This window comes from Aphelocoma coerulescens, chromosome 3, assembly GCF_041296385.1.
Source record: "Aphelocoma coerulescens isolate FSJ_1873_10779 chromosome 3, UR_Acoe_1.0, whole genome shotgun sequence".
Taxonomy (NCBI): Eukaryota; Metazoa; Chordata; class Aves; order Passeriformes; family Corvidae; genus Aphelocoma; species Aphelocoma coerulescens.
In genome coordinates, this window is record NC_091016.1 from 68943137 (window position 1) to 68964360 (window position 21224).

The following is a 21224-nucleotide window of genomic DNA, read 5'->3' on the forward strand; positions in this document are numbered from 1 at the left end:
CCAACAAATTGCTTAATGCTGTGTGTAAACTGAAAATTTACAGTATATACTGCTGAAAGTCTGGTATGTATATCCTACATGCCAGACATGCCATAATCTATTTGTGTGAAGCTTTTCGGCTTCAGTGTATAGCATGCCTGTGCTAGTTCCAACTCTGTAAATTTTCTCTCTATGTTTTCTTAATTTCTTTTAAATACACTGTGTTTTCCTCAAGAAAAGTATTTCCCCAGGCTTCATTAGTAATAATTCCCTAGTCAAAAACATGTCAAATGTTGAATTTTACTCCAAGAGTAGAAAAAACATTTTATGTAAAATAAACCCCAAAATTGTGTAGTAGGATCACTTAGCTGTATCTGCATGTCTTTTCTCTAAGAACTACTAATTTTTCCTTAGTTCTAAACTTTATAGGTTGTTTCAAAACTAGTATAGACAGAAAAATACCAGCAGAAATGCTGTGATGTGGCTGTGCCCAAGAACATAAAATACTTCTAATTCTGTAAGAGAACTTTTTAAATGATACATCCAGTTTTAGAGGGCATTTGGCATTGGAAAGGAGGATAGCAGTTGCATTTTGTAAGCTCTTAGAAGTTTGGTTCTTGTATAAAGCAATCCTTCCATGTGCATTATTTGAACCTGCTTATGAGAATGAAGTGAGAAGGTTTAGCTCTGCTGAAATGGGGAAGAAGCCCCATGCTGGGGATGCTATGTGGTCAAAATTCAGTATCTCTTCAGTACAACTCCTAAATACTCAGGCAACATATTAAAGACAGTAAATTTTCAGCCATAGAGATGGGCTTCCTCTCTTCTAACTTGACTTATCTATGGGTCTGAGCCAGCTGCTTAATTGACCTCACAGTGGCAAAACTAGCTGTTTGTATCATCCCAAAGGAGTTGTCAGAAATGTATGAGCTCAAGCATCCCATGTATGGTTCAATTTTTCTCTCCACTGATAGATGAGAGAACCCAGACCACCAGCCTGTATTAGATAAATAACTCTCAGATGAATGAATCAGGGGAGATATACCCCAACCAAAAAGGTCAGGGGAGAGAAGAGATTGTGATAAAAGCAAAGATTGCAAAATAATACTTTTTTTTCAGTTTGCCTTTAGGAAAAATGATCTTTTCTCAAGCACAACTCTGTGTAATTTTTTTGGCACTAAGCTTATGATGTGACTAGTGAAACAGGCCAACCATATAACCATAAAAAAACTTAATTATTTAGCATTAGCTGAGAAGGCATGTTACATTAGGCATATTTTTACATCAGCACGAAAGTTTTCCATTGCTTATCTCCTTAGAAGAGGGAGCCTCTTTTCAATTAAAGAAAGGCCTGTATTAGAACACACCAGCAGCTGCCAGTTAATCTTCATGTTCTGTTTCAGGGCAAACTGATAAGGAAGTAAAAACTCCAAAAAACTTGTTGCCAAGGGTAACTCTGCTTTTTGACAGTGGAATGCTTTAGTAATACCAAAGACCCCAGTGTGAAAATACAAAGGGACTCCAGTTTAAGAGACTGATTGATTGGAAGCCAGAAGGGCAGCTTGTAGCCTGCAGTACCTAAATGAGGGCACTGATTTTTAACTTGAGTGATACCAGACAGTAACTTCTTGTTACTCTCTGGCCTGAACCTTTACATTTTGCTTAATGTGATAACTCTAGCAAATTGCATCATGCAGCCTGACATAAACAAATGTTCTATATTTTCCCGTGCGTTCCCCTACAAAGCAATTTCAGCTTCAGTAAATTAGATTGGCAACCAAACAATCATCTTATGCTGCAGAGCTTGTAAGCTATCTGCCCTTTGATCTGCAGGGCTGGCTCTTCAGTGCAAGCCTGAATTGGCCCATTAGGCTTTGCAGTGCTAAAGATTCATGGAACTGAACAGGCTGAAAATTAAAAGTTTCCCAAGCATTGTCTGAGGAAATAACAGAAATACATTATTCTCTCATATTCTGCTAGATTATTGCATATGCAAAATTGTTTAAGATATTTCATTCTGTGATTAAAGATTAAATTATACATGACCACAGATTTTACTGTTCTACCCAACTTTATATTTTTTACACACTTTTATTTTGCAGTAATCTTCTTTTATTTCACTTGTGTACCTTAACTATAAGAATTCTTAAATTATGCAGTTATTGTTGCATTATTTATTTCATGCTTGGTATGCAAAAATAACCTACTTCATTTCTGTCATCAGCAAAGTTGAATGTGTAGCTAATTTGATCCATTTTCTTCGATTTTTGCTTTCTAAATAAAAGCAACATCTATCCGTTATGGCAATGTATTGACCATGCCAGCATGTGGTAGGAAAACATGTGCTGCGTGATTTTTCTGGTTAAATAAAAGCAAGATGTCAGGAGTCTTAACTTAAAATGTAACCAAAAGTAAGCATGGTAAAGGGGAAAGCACAGTTTTTGTGAAGGTCTCTGAGTTTTACCTCCCAATTCTGAGAGGATTTGTGGAGTGATAATTGTTATTGATTAGCCCCATTTTGTCTGGTGCCATTTCTTTATTTTTTCTTCCTCATCCTTAGTTTTGCATATGATTTTAAAGTAAGCCCGTGACTAGGTGATGCACTGAAAAGATAAGAAAATTGGCCACAGCCAAACATCCAACACTTCTTATCATAGCAGGCAGCAAAACACTTCAGAGCAGCACTGGGCCTTAGATGAGCAGTTATAAAGCATCCTCTGCACAAATACCAGAACAGCAGGCTCGTCAGTAGTAAACTCTGTCTTGATGGGTCTTGTGTAGATGGGTCACAGAACAAACCTAGCTTGGTCCTACTAGCATCTTGGCATTGTTTCTGAAGATCAACCTTCTAATTCAGACAAATCACATTGTAGCAGCACCTTAAGCAAATTTTCTATAGGGCAAACTTAATTGCTCCAACGGTCTGTAAATGGAGCAGAAACTTCTACTCTGATCTAATTGAAGTATTTCCTTTCAGTACCAATCTTTTACTCTGCAACCACAGCTGCTGGGGGTAGTTTTCAGAAAATTATGTTCTGGCTCTCTCCATCTTTGCTTCTACTTGCAATGCAGAGTAGTCACAGCTATGAACAGAGCACAGATTTGTCAACAACACTAATAACAGTGGAAAAATAGACAGACAATGGTCAGACAAGGCCTCTCTGCCATGTCTACACATAGCAGACTGCACTGGGTTTGCATGGCTATGTTTTGGTGGCAGGGGGGCTACAGGGATGGCTTCTGTGAGAAGCTGCCAGAAGCTTCCCCATGTCCGGCAGAGCCAATCCCAGGTGGCTCCAGGATGGATGTGCCACTGGCCAAGGCTGGGCCAATCAGAAATGGTGGCAATGCCTCTGTGATAACAGATTTAAAAACAAGAAATAAAAGAGTTGTTGTGCAGATGTAATTGTGGCCAGTGAAGAGCAGTGAGAACATGCAAGAGGAACAACTATTGAGACCCCAAGGTCAGTGGAGAAGGGGGGGGGAGGACCTGCTCCAGGCACTGGAGGTTCCCCTGCAGCCCATGGAGGATCACAAGGAGGTAGAGAGCCACCCACAGCCTGTGGAGGAGCCCACGCTGGAGCAGGCGGAGAGGAGGCTGTGAACCCATGGGAGGTCTGTGCTGGAGCAGGGTCCTGGCAGGGACCTGCAGACCCATGCAAAGAGGAGCCCATTCTGGAGCAGGTTTCCTGGCAGGACTTATGACCCTGTGGGGGACCCACACTGGAGCAGGCTGTGCCTGAAGGACTGCACCCTGTGGAAAAGTGACCCACTTTGGAGCAGTTTGTGGAGAGCTGTTGTCCATGGGATGGACCCACATTGGAGAAGCTCATGGAAAACTGTCTCTCATGGGAGGGACCCCACACTGGAGCAGGGGAAATATTCCTCTCCCTGAGCAGTGGGAGAAACAAGGTGTGATGAGCAGACGATAACCCCCATTTCCCATCTTCCTCCATTGCTGGGGTAGGACATAGAGCTTGGGAAAGAGGGAGGGGCAGGGAAAAGGTGGTATACTGCTCTGATTTTGTTAGTAATAAATTCAGTTCAGATCCCCAAACTGAGTCTGTTTTGCCTGCAGTGGTGTTCAGTGAGTGATCTCTCCCAGTCCTTAACTCATGAATTTTTGTTATATTTTGTCTCCCCTGCCCACTTGTGCAGGGAAGTGATAGACTGGCTTTTAGTGGATGCCTGGCATCTAGCCAGGACCAACCAACTACACATACATGACATTTAAATCCACACAGATGACAAATGAACCACAGGTAGATAGTGAATAATTTCTCTTTGCACCAAGACTGATGTTTTAGCTGGCATGGAAATAATTTACATCTTGGAATGAAATACAGCCCCAAACCCAAAACCCCTACCTAAGAAAAGCTAAATATCTAACCAAATTTTTATAAACTACAAGTTAATGCTCTTTGGTCTCCTTTCTGCAACCCCTCATTACAGTGACCTCTCCATTACTATGTCTTTAGCTGCTGGGACTGAAACTGTCTTTCTGTTTTATGAAGTGCCAATCATGGTTTTGGTTTCTAGAGAATTGCTATAGTATAATTTAAATGCAGACTTTAAAAGAACCCTGTAATCTGAAAATAGCTCTTGTTGTGTGACTTCCTGCATGTATTGACGGGTGTTGAAGTCCTACAGAAGGGTACCAGAATCAGACTCTGTGTGAGAAAATGTGGAAATAGTATTAATGTGATTGTTACTTAACTGCACTTATTTTGTAAGCTCTCTTATGTTTGTATGTTAACCTTGTAAATATAAATTTTTAGAGGATTATGGGCAATAATTCCACAGAGTTGCTCTGGAGGCTGTCATGTCAAAATCATGAGCCTTGTGCTTATTTTACCCCCTGCTTTTCCTTCAAACTGTAGGTGCCAAGTTGTGCAGGTCGGTGGCTCCTCTAGGAGCTCAGCATCCAAATGTCTGAGGTCTTTCTCATGTGTGTTCCACTTTGGTAGCCCTTCACAGAAGTCGGCATGTCACTTTCAGAAAACATGTTTCCTGGTACTGTACTTCTGCATGTGTAAAACAAGAAAGGGACACACTATCAATTCTCACGTGTTCTGTCTTCAGGCAAAGCAGTGTCTTCACTCCAAAGTAGAAAAAAAGTGTAATGTTATTTAGCTGCATGATCAAGGGGATTGTTTTGCAGTTCTACAATAGAATTAAAACCTCTTCCATTGCTGCCTCAAAGAAATAGACATTGCTGTGCAAGAATGGTGATTCCATGGACAAATGGGAGTACCTTCACCGACTGTATTATTTATGCTATTCAAATCATATGTTTCTCTTGAATAAATATAAACTCTTTATTGGCTACCCATTTTGGCCTTAGACCTGAAACATACTTGGTTACATAGTACTATATTATGATATTGTTTCCACAAGGAAGTAATGATGCTCATGATTAATTGCCAATTAATTCTGCTTGAAGTGTGTCAGCCATGCTGAGAGACTATGGCCATCCTGAAGACCGCAACCACTTTGCCAGTGGCTCTGCTGCTTAGCAGTACAATGAGTGTATTGCCAGGAAGCCTAACCAAGTGAAACATGCTTTTGCTTGACCTGAGGTTTTTATGAGATTGCTCCTCAGGGTTATACTTTTTAGCTGTTGCTAAATGCATTATCTTAAATCTTCAGGCATACGTCAGGCAGAAACAATGTTTTATTGGTATTTCTTTGAGGTATACTTCTTGTTTTATTGGTGTTTCTTTGAGGTATACTTCTTTTGGATTTAGTCTAAATTACTGTAAGTCTTTAAAGTCTGAAACTCCTTATGAGTGGCAGAGTTCCAGGTAATTAATTAGGAATTAGAACTTAAAAATGGACTTGATGGCAGAGAGGACAACTTAACCCATCTCTAATTCTCATTTTTAAATGTTTGAGCATATTGTTTATTATGTTTTTTAATTCCTCTTCCTTAATTAAAATATTTAAGTTTTTCAGTAGAGTGACCTGCAGAAATTTTGGATGTACAGTTTACTTATTAGTAGGACTATATGGGGACAGAAGGATTTATGTAAATTTAGATTTTAGCCTTCTCCAAGCTAAAAGCACAGCAACAGTTAACTTTTACCTGAAAGTACATATTCTTTTCCAATAAAAATTCTGCAGCTTAAAACAGAGGTCTGGTAATTCCTTCTTAATGCTGTATACTAATAAAACCTAAATAAGAGCCTTCATTGAACAATGCAGTCACAGAGTAAACGAATCCTTTCTTTACACCAAGAGCAGGAAATATCTGTTCTTTGAATAAGATTTTCCGTTCACATGGTAAGGACCTTTCCTCCTCAGTGATGTTAGAATTTTTGTTCTGCGTTTGAAAGTATACCCAAAACCAGTTAAGACCAAATGCCAACAATAAGGTTTCAATCAATCAATCAATCAGACAACACTGTTGTTTCAAATTAAAATTATGTCCAGTATTTGAATATCACTTTGGGAAAAAAAAATCCAAAACAAACCCTCTACACATATTAGGTACAAATCATGTGAATTTCAATGCCTTAAATTGCATGGAAGTTTCAGTCTGGAAAATTTCTATCCTCTAAGGAAACCTTACCTAATCACATTATGAGATTAAGGCTGGGCATGGTTTCTGTTGCCTGGGCCTTTATCTTGTCAACATCTCTTTTTTTGTTTAAATACAAAAACCAAGCACTGTCACTAAATGCTCAAGTTATATTTTTCTCCAGCTGGAAGATGTGAAAAATCTGTATGAGAATAATTTGGGTTAACATTTTTATGTTTGAAGGACAATTCAAGTTAGGCAGTAATGCTCCCTGTTGTACCGCAGATGTAATCATCCCTGATGAACATGAGGGAGCCAGAAGCAGTGACTTTGCTCTGCTTCCTGCAATTAACTCACCAACATGTACACCTTTCTAAGTAGCACAGTATAAACTCAGAGGCACTTGGAATAGAGAGTGACTTAAAGGGATTTGTTAGAGGTGATGACTGAATGTAGGATTGCACAGTGAGGAAAACAGAAAGAGGCACTTAGCTGTGTACGTGCAAATGATCGGAGGAAAGATTACAGCAGCTAGTCCATGCTAGACTGCAGCCAGTTGAGCACTGGAAGTGTCTCTTTCAGCTCTAACTATTCTGTGGCATTAATTTAATGCTTTCTGACAGACAGGGTAGGGTGGAGGCATGGGGAGGGTGGTCCCTGCCTGACCCCAGAATGCCTTAACTCTGGGCTGAAAGTCTGCAGCAGATTAGTGTCCCAGATGTGACACTGGTGTGGGCAGGCTACTCTACGAACATGAGATGGCTGTTAGGCTGTTAGTGTTAAAATCCTGGTCTGCGCTGGTGTCATGGACTTCAACATCTACCCCAGCTTAGAGGCATGTTTCCAGCTCTTGAGCTCATGCTCAGCACAGCTCTGGGTTGTGTGCAAGAAGCAGTGTTAGGCAGCAAATGACTGGTGGTTTTCTTTCAGAATATTTTTAAGAAAATGAAGCCATATTACTGAGAGTTTTTTCTGGAATATATGGATTTTTTTTCTGAAGAAGACCTGACTTTATAAAGCCAAATATTCTAAGTATTTGCTTTTCTGAAGAAAAATCTAAAATCCTAAAGGAGATGTTTTAGATAAATATTTGATCATTTCACAATTACACTTTAAAAAACTCAGAAAAAATCTTGGTGAATTCTAATGAGAAGAAACCACGTCAACCTTTGAAAAAGTTTTCTAAGATAAATTTTTAATATGTGTGCATGGTACACATTTTCAAAAGAAGTTCAAAGGCCAAAGTAATCTGTAAAAATGTAAAGGTTCTTCCTGATGAGTACAGAAAGCAGAGACCCTATAACTTGGTCTTCTGCTGCAAAACTTCTCAAGTGAACTCAGCCAGTACTCAGTTTCACAGCCATCACTTTTTGCTCTGAGTTAATCAGAGACATGGCAAGCTCATATAAATGAATTAACCAACCACAGACTAGAAACTCTCCTAGATGCAGCAGTGCTAGTATAAAAATCAAGTTTTTACTCTCCATTTTGAGACTTTAGAATTACATTTTCTTCCCTGTGTCACCACTGTCTACCAACATGAAGTGCTGTGTAAGGCTGTGGCCTTATTCAGAAGCATTTACATGGCAATATACCACCATGCCACCATGTGTTTGAAATGCAAGAGTAAGTTGGAACTACCTGTTTGAGCCAGAAAACAAAATCATGATTTACATTTTAGTGTAGAAACATCACTGCAGACAGATCAGAAACTTGTTGGCATTTCCATGCATAAAAATAAAGTTAGGTTTTTGTTGTCTGACATTTGGTGGGCCACGTTTTCTAAACAGGGCAGGGACACTATGATGGACTATGGATATATTTGACTAACTTTCATAATTTGCACAAGCAGGCATAAAGAACAAAACATGATTATTAACATCAAAGAAATCAGAGCAAATAAAAAGGTAGAAAAACAGGAATAAGAAAGAAAGACTTCCAGGTTTCTGGAGATGTTTTTAACGATTAGGAAATCTAACTTCTTGGACCATTTGTGCTGTTTGCATTTTTCTCCTGTTTATACATCACACATCAGTATCTTAACCCTGCTTATCATCAGCTTGAGATGCAAGGCACTGTTATGTTAAAATTTTGGCTTGTTTTTTTAAGGAAAGAAAACCCAAAGCATGTGACAATGTTCAGTTTGTGCAATAGGTAAAATGATAATAGGAAACAGAGAAGAGAGGAATAAAAATTGACGATAAGTAAGCCAGCCCTAGCAGATATAAACATTTTCTTTTTTCATGTGATATCAGCCTGTTGACTAAAATAGGGCTTCTGTTAAAATGAGAGGTGAACAGCATACATCTTATCTGGTTTAACATTATAATGACTAGAAAATGCCATATTTTGTATTTTTTGAAAGTCAGAATTTTCGCAAGTCCTAAGAGATTCTGTACCATGAAAGGAGCTCTGCAAAACCTCTCAGCCTGCCTGATGAGTACCAACCAAACACCATAACTGTAACCCATACTTTTGTTTGCAGAAGGCAGTGCCTTCATTTACATTTGAATGTGGTGTATTTTAAATACATCCTTCCTTGAGAGCCCTGGTTTGAAGTGCTGGGGGTTTATAGTATATCTATTACTTTTTACCTCTGTTAGTAGGAGCCAGATAGGTTCATGTATGTCAGTTTGCTCAGTTTGAAAGACTTTTTGGCCAAGCTTTCAAGAAGGGTGGAGAGGAGGACGCATAAAGCAAATGATCATGAATAATAAACCATGCTGTTCTTCCTGCAGGTTTCATGAAAAACAGGAGAGGTTGTGCCTTGTTGCATGCACTTATGTTTTGCAATCCCAAACACTTTGGGCATTTTGATGTAGGGTGGATGTAGGGCTTTTGTTCTCCATGCCTCTGGCAGTTAGGAAATGTCAAGCAGAAAATGCACTTTGCCTGCAGGGGAAGAAGTCACCGAGGTGCCTGGTGGTGCAGTATCTCTGCAGGCTTATTCACAACACGGCAAAGAGATGAACCGTGACATCTGGGTCTTCCTTGCATGTCAGCAACAGTGAAAATTCCACAGATGAGCCTCAAAGAATGAGGTAAAATGGGGAAAATAGGTAGTTATATGCATATTCCTTTTTAGTCTCCTTTCAACTTCTTTCTTGACTTCTTTGGCTAACAAGAAGTTGGTAGGAATTGGCAAGGACAAAGAAAGGAAATGCATTTCGAAGTCACAGGTTTCTTCATAATTATTGAAAATAAAATGTAGATTCCCATGTTCACTGCAACCCATCTAAATTACTCAATTATTTCTTATCTTATTACTTGGCTCAAAATGTCATTTCAGAGTCCCCTTGTAGTAAGAGACCTGAGCAAACAAGGTTGTGTATAAATAAGAATCCAAACAAAAATTAGCTGTTCAATTAAACCTGTAGAGTTTAATGACTATTACGTACCATCCCTGTTTTTATCACTTTTTTTTGTGTATTTCACTCCTTTGCTCTAGTGTACCACTTCAAATTATTTTCTTTCCGTAAGTATCCTAAAAGTAGCACAAATTAATAAAATGGTCATGGTGACTCCTCAGGGCTGGTCCACTATCATTGTGACTGGAGACCAGGAAGAGTAGAGTTCTGAAAATTGTGTCATCATTCATTGAGGCTGCAAGTACTCTAGCAATCAGGCCACCCTGATCTAGACAATTACAGATACTTGCTTTAACAGCTAATTTTACACCTACTCTTGTGCAATTCTAAATGCAATAATGATTTTCTGAATCTGGCCCCTCATTTGAGAAACTCGGTTGTTGTTCATCATTACCTGTAAGGCTGGCCAGAAAACAAGATTTTTGTTTATTTGAGAAAAAATGAAGTTTGGGAATTTCTTTTTGGCTTGAAGCAAAGTAATCTGTACAGATGTTATTTGTGGAAAGTGAGAGATGAAGTGTAAGGCAGCCTAAATAACAAACCTATTCTATAAGCTAAAATAACTAATAGCTGAGTAAATAGGGCTGCACTCACCTGGGATGTAAAATGGCAAATTTAAACCCCTGCCCCAGTTAATCATTACAATAGAGTATGGGACCATATTTTTAAATTTTCTTTTCTGCTGAAGTTACTCTGCTAAGTAAGAACAGTTAATTATTCTTCAGATCAGAGTAGTGTCTAAGAGCTCTGATCCTCTTCTGTCAGAACCCAGAGGGCCAAGAATATTACTCTGCCTGTTTTTAAGGGTTCTTACCCCCTTGAACAGCACTGTTTTAACCTCCAACCTTGGAAAAAATTACCAACGATCAGACAAGAACTACAAAATACAGTGGTGTGAATTAGGTGATAGACTACTATGTAAGATTGTCACAGGGTTAAAAATTTAGAGGTTTTGGGCTTCTCTTTGTAGTAAATAGATAAGAGCAAAAAATGTCAAAATGGAGGATCGTTGTTGTTCTCCAAACCTTCTTCTTCTTCTTCTACTACTCCATATTCTGCAGTAAAAGTAATTTGGGATGATTGGACAAAGAATTCCGCAGTTCCTGGCTGTGTTACTGAATAATTGGTAGGAAAGTGAAAATAATATACATTTTTAGTAACTATTGGTTAAATTATCTTTAAAAGGCTGTGTAAATCTTGATAAACACACACTTCTCTCCTTCTTTCTGTGCTCTGTGTTATGCCTGGGTCATGCTAGTGGCTCTGTTCTTCTGATAAGACTTAATAAACAACTATCCAGCAGCACTGAAACTCCAGGAAGAGTCTCTGTTCTCACGAACTCCTTGCAAGGACTTTTAAAATTCCTTCTCCCACCAGGAGAGATTTGATTTATGGCACGGTTCAGTGTCACTCTTCCTTCTCTTGTTTCATTTAGAAATAATGCTGTGAGCTTTAGGGTGCTGGCCATTAAAATATTTCCATACCTTTATGAACAATTCAGGATTAATGAGACTTTCCTAAGATTTTTTAAATAGAATTTTGACCACTCTAATATTTTCTTTCTTTTTTTTTTATTTATATGCTGTTTAAAAGGGGAAAGAATTTTTCTTTAGCCAAGTTGTAGTAAAAATGTGTGAAAAGCATAACTTCATGGCTGCTCTTCATTATTTCTTTCTGCATCTGAAAAATGTTAAGTTTTCCTACAAGATGTATTGGAAAGATGTTTATGGATTTGTTCTAGGTTTTGTTTTTCTTTTCTTCACTTAAGAAAGCTGAACAAAACTCCTTTTTCAAGTGCTGTAATTGTTTAGGTAACTGACGCTAAAAACCAGTGACAGGATGTGAGTTTCTAATTTTGGTGATGTCCCATTGTTTTGAGGGGAAGCTGGTTTTGAAGTAGTGACTGTAAGCACAGCAGGTGCTGGGATCTTGTAGCAGCAGGCAGAGCTATCATGTGTTGGGACAAAAGTTCTCTTCTGTCTTGGTAGATATAGAGATAATATTCCCATAAGCATTTCCTTGACTAACCTATACAGTATGTAGAGCTTCAAAATTCTTGAGGTCTATCCTGGTATTTAGTGTATAAGCTGCCATGTTATGAGTGTGTTTGGGTTCTGCAGTACTTGGATAAATATGCAGGTATATGATGGAGCAGAGGGAAGAAGCAACATCAAGCTGAAATGGATTTCTGAATCTTTGTCATTCAGTGCGATATATTTGGGAATAAATTCTTATTTCATGGGAAAACTGACTCATCTTCTTCAAAAATGCCTTTTACTTCTGCAGTGCAGTAATTCACAATAATGGTAATGCTAACTGAAACAGGGATTACTGAGAACTATAGGGATCATCCCCTATGGACTATTTCAGTCTTGCCTCCAGAACAAAACTTTGGTGCATCTGATCAAATTGGCATCCTTCCACTGATTTCTAAGTGCTGTGAAGTGGGTTGAGCACTTCTTGGGTGCACATGCAGCTACTCAGCAGCATCTGGACTCCCCGAGAGCCCAACTTAAATGTACTTGGCAGATTCATGTCAACAAAGGTGGCCTTGATGTGCACAGGTTCTGGCTGCTTTCTCCTGCCCTTCTTTTGTAATTGATTTAGCGGTTTGAACGAAATGCAGAGAGAGATATTGTGTTGACAATATTTTAATAATGTAATAAACTGCTCCTGCTTACCCTGTTCTGATCCTCTGGTAGCAGATAAATGTGCTTGCAAAAGTAAATGGATGAAAATTTAGGATGTATATACATTCTTTTCCTGTTTAAAGTAACCTTCTCTTTCCTAATACGGAAAGGCAATACTGCATGTCACGCTGTGTCTTAAGAGTTACATTGCCAAAGCTTTAATTTTCTCATGAAAATATGAATCTTTATCCTATTGAGCTTGAAGGTAGATATGATAGAATGGGATGAAATTTTTGAAAGAAAAAGCAAGGGAAAAACTCCTTTAATTTTAATAATGTCTTCTATATGATGATATTTTGTGAAATATGATCTTTCTGAAATGCAAAATAATTCTTTTCAGAAGTATTCATGTTTGCCCCAGGGACATAATCTCTGACAGGGATGATTTCACATCATCTATCCAAACAGAGGGCAAACACTTATATGGGAATTAAATAATTTTAGCCTACTCTTAAGTTCTGTGGTCTAATTATACTGGGGGCACTGGAGCACCACTAAGAGCCCTCCAGCTCATCACTGCCATAAAAAGGCTGGAGCACCCAATCTCTCAAGGATGACTTCATCTTAACAAAGTCTTTACAACTGAGCAGATTAAAAAAAAAATTCTAATTTCTTCTAGATGTCAAAAAAATTTGGAAGTCCATTTTGAGCTGCTGAGGAATGTGAGGTATACCTCTAGGCTCACCCTAGATTTAAAGAATCTATGGGAAGCTGTAATTTGAATAGCACAAGAGAGGCAGAAACAGGGATGAAAAACTCTGAGTAGTTCAGGCACCAAGCTGGTTCAGCTGAACAGACTTTCAGCTCGTTTATATCCCCTTCCTTGGATATATCCTTTCCTTGGAATGTGGCTAAACAAGATTGGGCAGTGAGAAAGACAAGTGACCATGCAAGACTAGGATGGGAGAAGAGAGAGCAAGCAAGATTGCAACAGAGGTTTTGCCCAGATGCAGAATTTTTTTTCCTGCCCCACATTGATGCACTTGGGCAAAATGGAAATTTTGGAAACTTCATTCCTTCAGTTTGCAGAGTGCTGAAGTTACATCTCAACTACGATTGAACATTGAGTCTCCTCTTTTAAAATAAAAGTACCATAGAACTTTTCGTCCTGTCTTCATACCTGCATTAAAATAGTCACGTTGAGATATGTTTTCTTTTTCTTTTCATTTTACCATTGATAGGTTGAGCCATTGATCCAGAAAGGCCATGAGAACCTGGTGCACCATATCCTGCTCTACCAGTGCAGCAGCAATTTGAATGACAGTGTGCTGGACTATGGGCATGAGTGTTACCACCCCAACATGCCAGACTCTTTTCTCACATGTGAGACTGTCATTTTTGCTTGGGCCATTGGAGGAGAGGTAGGATGAACGTCTGTCTAGCATGGTTCATCAATGGGGCTTTCTGAGGGTGTGTATCACCATGAAATTTCTTCCTAGTACATTACTGATTACTTAATCTGTCTGTTTTTAAGGGTATGGGATTACAGTCCTTGAATGCCTTACCAGTAAGTCCTGAATCTCCTATTGGCCTTTCAAGAATGCAATGCAATGATCAACCTGAGTGCCAAGCCAAAACTAATGAAAATAATATAGGGGGAGTGGAGTTGATGCCTTAGGGGAGAAAGATAGCTTTGGAGCATGGAAATCTGTCCCTGTATCAGCTTGTCCCATCTGTGGAAATACCTCCAGCAATGACCAGTAACTGCTACCTGGAGGATGACAGAAAGAAAATCAGTGTCTCTAGGTGACTCCATAAAAGACACAGAGGCATGACTCTCCAAATGAAGTTATACATAAATTTCACTAATTTTGTGCCTCACCAGGACCTGGTTTCAGTGTTGCCCCATTCAGGCATATTATTCTGAAGTTTCCTGCCCAGTCCAAAGAAACATCATTTCAGTGTAGGAGAGATCCTGTGTCAGTGCAGAGCCAACATAAGGACCACTTTGCTGATGGCAGTGGGGCATATCTAAAGAAAATATAGGCTGTGATGCCATGCTCACCCCAGGCTGTGTTTTCAGCTTATTTCATGTTAATTTAGGCTGCAGTTAATGCTTTCAGCTGACATAACACAGCATGACTGCCAAAAGAATCCCAGCTCTTTACACCCTTGATTCACTGTGTGACCACCCAAATGATGGCTTGGGCACAGAGAGGGACTGGGGTGATGATAGTTTCTGGAACCTTCTCTTGCCAGCTGCAGTCCAAAACCATCTGTAAACACTGCAGTGTGAGGAAGTAAGAGTTGTTACACGGACCCATGAAAAGAAGTTTAATCCACTATGAACACTTTCCCTGGTGTATCCTTTGTGCATTTTTGCCATCAGCTATGCTCTGACCTAGTATTTGTACTTTCAACTGTCTTAATCTAAGTGAAATTAAAAACTTGTATAAATAAGTTATGATTTGACAAGCCTCATGGAGGCTTTTGCAAGGATGATCCTGTTGTTAAAGATCTGTGCAGAGGAATCTGACAGATCTGGGTTACATCCAGGTTTGCCCAAGTACCCAGTTCACTAACTTCAGTTTACCCTTGTGTAGAATGAAGGTGATAATATTTTTGGCTATATACTACAATTAATTCATTAGTGTCCATCAAGCGTCAGAAAGCTGGAATCGCAAATTGCACATTCAGAAAGTTAGAATGTCAAATTGCATATTAAAATATTAGCTATATACTATAAAATGGTGCACATTCATTCCAATTAAAGTGAATTTGGTAAATGAGTTCACTTACGAGATACTGGTGTTTTGGTTTAAAACAGGAGTGAGCTTTTGAAGTAAATCTCCCAGTTATCACCACTTGCAAAGCTTTGTTTATCATCATGAGTGGTTTGAGAACTTGCACAAGCCTTTCTGGGATGGAGTTAAACTAAATGTGCAGGGATGAACCCAGCACCTTTAGCAATAAATGGGGTTCAGTGCACGGGACCTGACCAGAGCTTGTCCAAAGGAGCAGCATCTGGGGGCAGTGGGTCCAGCACAAGCTGTTTCACTGTGCAGAGCTACTTCTTTTGCACTGTTGGCTTGCTAATGGAAATGTAGCCATGCAGATCAACTTTATTGGTCAAACCGTTTTACTTAGAATACAGTTATTTGTGCACAAAAAGCAAGTGAACTACATGCAACCACAGTATTCCCTGGAAATTACTGCTTTTAGAAACTGGGAACATTTAAAATGTTGATTCACTTCTTCATAAGGGTTTTATTGTCAGACTAAATGCTTGATGATGCTATGTTTATACGTTTAAAATTGAATTTTCCTTTTCTGCTCAAACAATAAATACAGAATAAATAATCATAAGATCACAGGATAATGCTGGTTGGAAGGGACCTCAGGAAGTCTCTAATCCAGCTTCCTACTCAGAAGTAGTAGAAGTAGGGTCAGAGGTGAGATTATACTCTTTTGCTCAGAGCCTTGTCCTCTGGGAAGCATGGGATCTACTATTTTATATTGACATAGTTTTTAAGTTTATTGAGTATATAGTAAGTATATTTTATCACAATGCCAGTTCAGATAGCTGTAAAAGAAGTTATATTCATAAATTTTTTCATTAATATGATCATATCATTGCAAAAAGGAGTCAATGTACTTATAAAGAGAAACTAACTCTTAACTCTAGCAAAAAAATACGTTAACTCTGTAATGATTTCCCTGTGTATTGATTTCCAGGGCTTCACCTACCCTCCTCATGTTGGCTTATCCATCGGCACAGCAGCTGACCCTCTGTTTGTCCTCATGGAGGTGCATTATGACAATCCATCATACACAGAAGGTTTGTAGCCTCACACGCTTTAAAACGTGCAGGACTGGAAAATGCACTACACAAAAGTCCTCATCCCTGCACTGCATGGCAAACAGAGCAAATAAAAAGCTGAGGGTTATTTTTCCCTGATCAATAGTTCCTGGTTCACAGTGTTTTTCCCACTGCCCTTTAAATTTTTTTTTTGAGTATTTTTTTAAAAAAACGTCTACCTGAACTGTGGGCAGTTTCTGAAGTAGAAGTATAGACTCAGGTTTCTAGACCATTCACTGGGTAAAGTCAGTTTATCTTCAAAGATAGGCTTTTCATTTATAATTGTGTTTTAAAATTGTTCTTTCTGAATTTAATTTATATTTAGAAGAAATAAAAGGAAGAAACCAAGGATCCCAGGAAAATCAGGGGAACTTTGAAGATGCCTTTGGGAAAGATATATTTTGTTCTGAAACAGAAGCTTATTAAGCTACTGTACCTGAGAATATTGTAGTGATTGCTATATATGAACTGAGTAAAATCCAGTGCAGCATAGTATACTGGCCTTTCTTTACATCCCCATGTGTTAAAATAAAATTTGCTATGTGGGCTATGGTGTTCTGCCTTACTGTCATTTCCCATCTTCATCTTTTAAATGAACCATCTTAATTTCTTTTTTAGTTAGTGGCAGACTCTGTCCTTTCAGCATGCATATTTACATGGGATGCAATAAACTTCATCTGCATCCTTGATATTGTATGCTTTTTCATCAAATGTTGCATGAAAGCCCAAGAAGTCACATGCTGAAAAACTGTGTCTGATTTGGCTGTGTCCCTAAATTCATCATTTTGTTTTAATTGATTGTGCTGTATGATAGTCTTCCCAAAAACCTGGGAAATTTCAGACAGCATAGGCAGAGCAGGGTGTTTGTGATCCAGGTCATATTTCTCCCCCTTCCTGGCAAAATACACAGCATAGGATTGTGCCAGGAGTGTGAGAGAGTAGACCTGGGTTCTCCATCTGCTTCAGGTGGGGAAAAATCAGTTCTCCTGACACAACAGCAAATCTGCCACTGGGTCACCTTCATTTGTGTGTTTTGGCACCTGCATTTTCCCAGTTTGGGTCTTGTGGTTAAAGGCTGCACTGTTTCCCTCACATCGTGACCTGGGCTAATGTTTTCCTAAGTGACTCAGGTTGGTAGTGAGCCTTGGCTCCCAGTTAGGAAGAGTTCAAACATTTTTTAGTTTAACATGGATGGTTTTCACTGTTTCTGGTTTTGTAGTCCTTAGCATTCACTTCTCATTTGAAAGGTGGCTTCTTTTGAGATTGTTTACCAGAAACTGACATACCATAAGAGTGTCTGACATTTAGATGCTAGCAACAAGCTTGAAGCAGGAATACCACAAAGGAAAAATTCAAGTTGATGAGGTTGTACAAATACTTCCAGAAAGGGAATGAGTATGGATTCCCAAATGCTAAAACTGGGATGTTGTGGAACAGGATATATCACCTTAAATGTGATTTGTATGTTGCAGAATGTCTCATGGCTGATTACCATTCTTAACTGACTATGCACAGTTCATATCCTTTGTTCTTTAAAAATCATATGCACTACTCCATCTTAGGTATTTTAGTGACTGGGTAGTGTCCCTCTGCCATTTGCTTATCTTAAAATAGACTGCTGATATCATATTGATGTAAAATTTGGCTTCAGGCACTGCTATGTCTGTTTTGTTTTTCAGAAGACTAATATAGGTCACTAGGAAGCATATTACCTTCTCTGAGATATTTGATATGGTTTTTGCATTTTTAATTTTCAAAATTGGAATTATTTCAGTTACTATTCCAAAATACAAAGAAATAAACAGACGAACTAACATGTAGTTCTTGTGCAAACACAAATTAATCCTTTTCTTCTGTATATCATGACTAATAAAAATGACTAATACAAGACAAGTAATTCTAAGCATTTAGATGATAAAGGCAACAGAAATTATTAATAGATACGTAAACAAACACATATGGCTAAACATATGTGGGTGAACAAAATAGATTTGTATTTGTATTTTGACTCTTAAAAACACAGCCTCCAAACAGCAGGCTTTGGTTCTTTAAACTAATTTTTGAAATCAAGAGAAGTGCTTGAGTCAGAGCAACATTAAAGTACTCTGCAATTCTCTTGTCTACTTCACTCAAAGTGGGGGTATTGTCTACAGTTCTGGGATTTAGTAGGGCAATTTTCATGTTTAATTGATGCCTTCTTAATTGGAGAGATTTTAAAAGGGGTGTATTTTGTCATCTCAGATACACTGTAATGTAGCAGGCAATCCAAAACAAAGGAAAAATATAATTAATGGTAGGACTCAAGATGAAGAAATAGATAAAATTTTCAACTAGAAGACAGCACATGGCTTGAAAACTTTAAAGAGAAAAAACCACTTCCTGCATATGGCTCGACTCATTTCAAGGTTATTGAGGTTGATTCCTTGATTTTCCTTCAGAAAACTTAGGACATAGCATAAAAAACATGAAGCAATTAGGTTTGGGTTTTTTTCTTCTTTTAAACACTGATTTTCAGCCATGGCTGACTGTGTTCTTTTGTTGCAGGCATGATAGATAACTCTGGTTTGAGGCTGATTTATACTCCAGTTTTAAGGAAATATGATGCTGGGGTTATTGAAGCTGGTCTTTGGGTCAGCCTCTTCCACAATATCCCACCAGGCATGCCTGAATTTGTGTCAGAGGGTCACTGCACACTGGAATGTCTGGAAGAGGTACGTCCCTTGACTGAATCCATTGGTTTTCATTCATAGAAATAATTGAGAGAGTCACTTGAACTTCTTGGGAAGATTGAGAGTTACAGTTAAAAGATGTGAGCAAAGGAGTCTGGTGGTCCATGTTATCCTCCAATGTGTTGTGGTTTTGAACTGGATATTTGGCATGCTCACTACTCAGGCTGTTTTACTTACTTGAGTAATAATGAATGACACAGGGCTTGCAATGTTTTAATTTTGTGTTCAATATGTAGACATACATTACTTTCCATGGCAGAGCTATTAATAACTTGGAATAGCTAGCCCAGAAAAAAAAGTGGAGACTAATTCAGACCTGGGCATGTGTGAAAGGTTCCTAATGATGAAGTGAAAGCCTGAAAGGTGTTAGTAGACCAACCACAGAAACTGAAGACCTGAACAGGTTTTATTGAATGGTCCATGGTACAAAATTATGCATTTATTAAGTACTTGGTTTCATTAAAATAACTTAAATATCTCTGCAAGTAATGGAAGCATTGTCTAAAATCTGTGGTGACTGCATCATGGGAGATTCTCATATACTTTGTCATTTATAGGGAAAGGTTGAATTAATAACATGGTTTACAATGAAGGCTACATTAGATACAGAATTTAGATTTGTTCTTGGTGGTGTTAAATATTATGTATTGTCCTGGCATTTTTCATCCTTAGAACATTTGAGTAACCTATTATCATGAGGTTTCTGACCCTAGGGCTGTTCTTAAAAGGTATTGTGATAACAGATTATTTCTACCTTGAGCACTGAACAAGAATAAAATTTGAGCATACTCAAAGTTTAGAACAGTAGATCTCAGCTAGAATGGGAATGATGTCAGATTTGAGTCAATTTGGAAAAGTTAATTTGCAAATATTTTGAACCTGGAAAAAGATTTAAATATAAACTTTCAGTATTTCACTACCAGTTCACTTAAAGATGGAAAGTAGAGGATGTTACAACTACAGCCTCTCAATTTTAAGTGCATCTTTTGGCACAATATTGATGATGACATCATTCATAACTGTATAGAAGTTCCTTTTCACAATAAACACCCCCATTCATTAGTTATCAGCCATTAGCAGTAAATTAATATGCAGGTTTTAGTACGATTCCCTTGAAAGTCTTAAAACTATTGAGAATTATTTGCAGTCCAGTTGATTTTCATTTTAAAAAATGTGTGCATTAGGAGTAAAAACATGTTTTTTTTATAAAAAATAACCACAGAAAAAACCTAGCCTTTTTCGTACGTAAACCCTGAATTTCAGTTACAGTTTTGGTTTTGCTCCAGACTGCATTTTTCAGTAAACCGACTGAATGCAAACTACATTAATTAATGTACTTTCACTCTGTTTGCACATGGCATTACATTACATTACTTTGCATTTGGGAACACCGATGGTGTTGGTTTCCCTTGGCCAGGCTCTAGGTGCTGAGAGACCTGCTGGGATTCAAGTGTTTGCGGTACTTCTCCATGCTCACCTTGCGGGCAGAGCGATCAGGATGCGCCACTTCCACAACGGCGAGGAGCAGAAGCTGCTTGCTTATGACGACGAGTTTGACTTCAACTTCCAGGAGTTTCAGTACCTGAAAGAAGAAAGAACCATCTTGCCAGTATGACACTCTTAATTCTTTTCCTGAAAGTGTTTAAGAGATCATGTGCCCAGAGTTTTCTCACCTTTAGGACTAAATTGCTGTAGAATTTCTTGGCATAGCATCATAGAATTCTTGGATGTTCTATTAATTTTTCCACTTATCTCAGAGTCACTAATGTGTTAACGTTTCAGTGTCTCAGGAGTGTCCACATGAACTGGCTTGGTCCAGCAAATCAAGCTATTCTTTGGGTATGTTTTATATCCACAATAACTTGATTTGAACTTTACTACCACAAAGGCTTAAACAAAGCAGATCAGAAAATCCCATGTGTGCCTGGCTGTACCATCTTGGTGCATCCAGCAAGAAGAGTAATGGAAATGACACCTTGTGGCTTTACAGAGCTGTGGGAACCAAGTAGCAGATCTTCAGTATTTGCACACAGCAAGAACCCAGACTTACAAACATGTTTAAAAATCAGCCAAGTCTTCTGTTTGTTTCACACTTTTTATTGTTGGGAGTAAAACTCCATTATCACATTCCACCTGATG

General features: G+C 38.4%; 1 protein-coding gene across 1 annotated transcript in view; it reads left to right on the forward strand.

Annotated features, from left to right (window-relative positions):
• MOXD1 (monooxygenase DBH like 1) overlaps positions 1 to 21224 on the forward strand; it is a 49553-nt gene that overhangs the window by 18487 nt on the left and 9842 nt on the right. Inside the window, exons 5-8 of the mRNA XM_069010754.1 lie at positions 13739 to 13918; positions 16233 to 16335; positions 18901 to 19067; positions 20503 to 20694. Coding sequence (XP_068866855.1) covers positions 13739 to 13918; positions 16233 to 16335; positions 18901 to 19067; positions 20503 to 20694 — 642 coding nt within the window. The remainder of the gene's footprint in view (positions 1 to 13738; positions 13919 to 16232; positions 16336 to 18900; positions 19068 to 20502; positions 20695 to 21224) is intronic.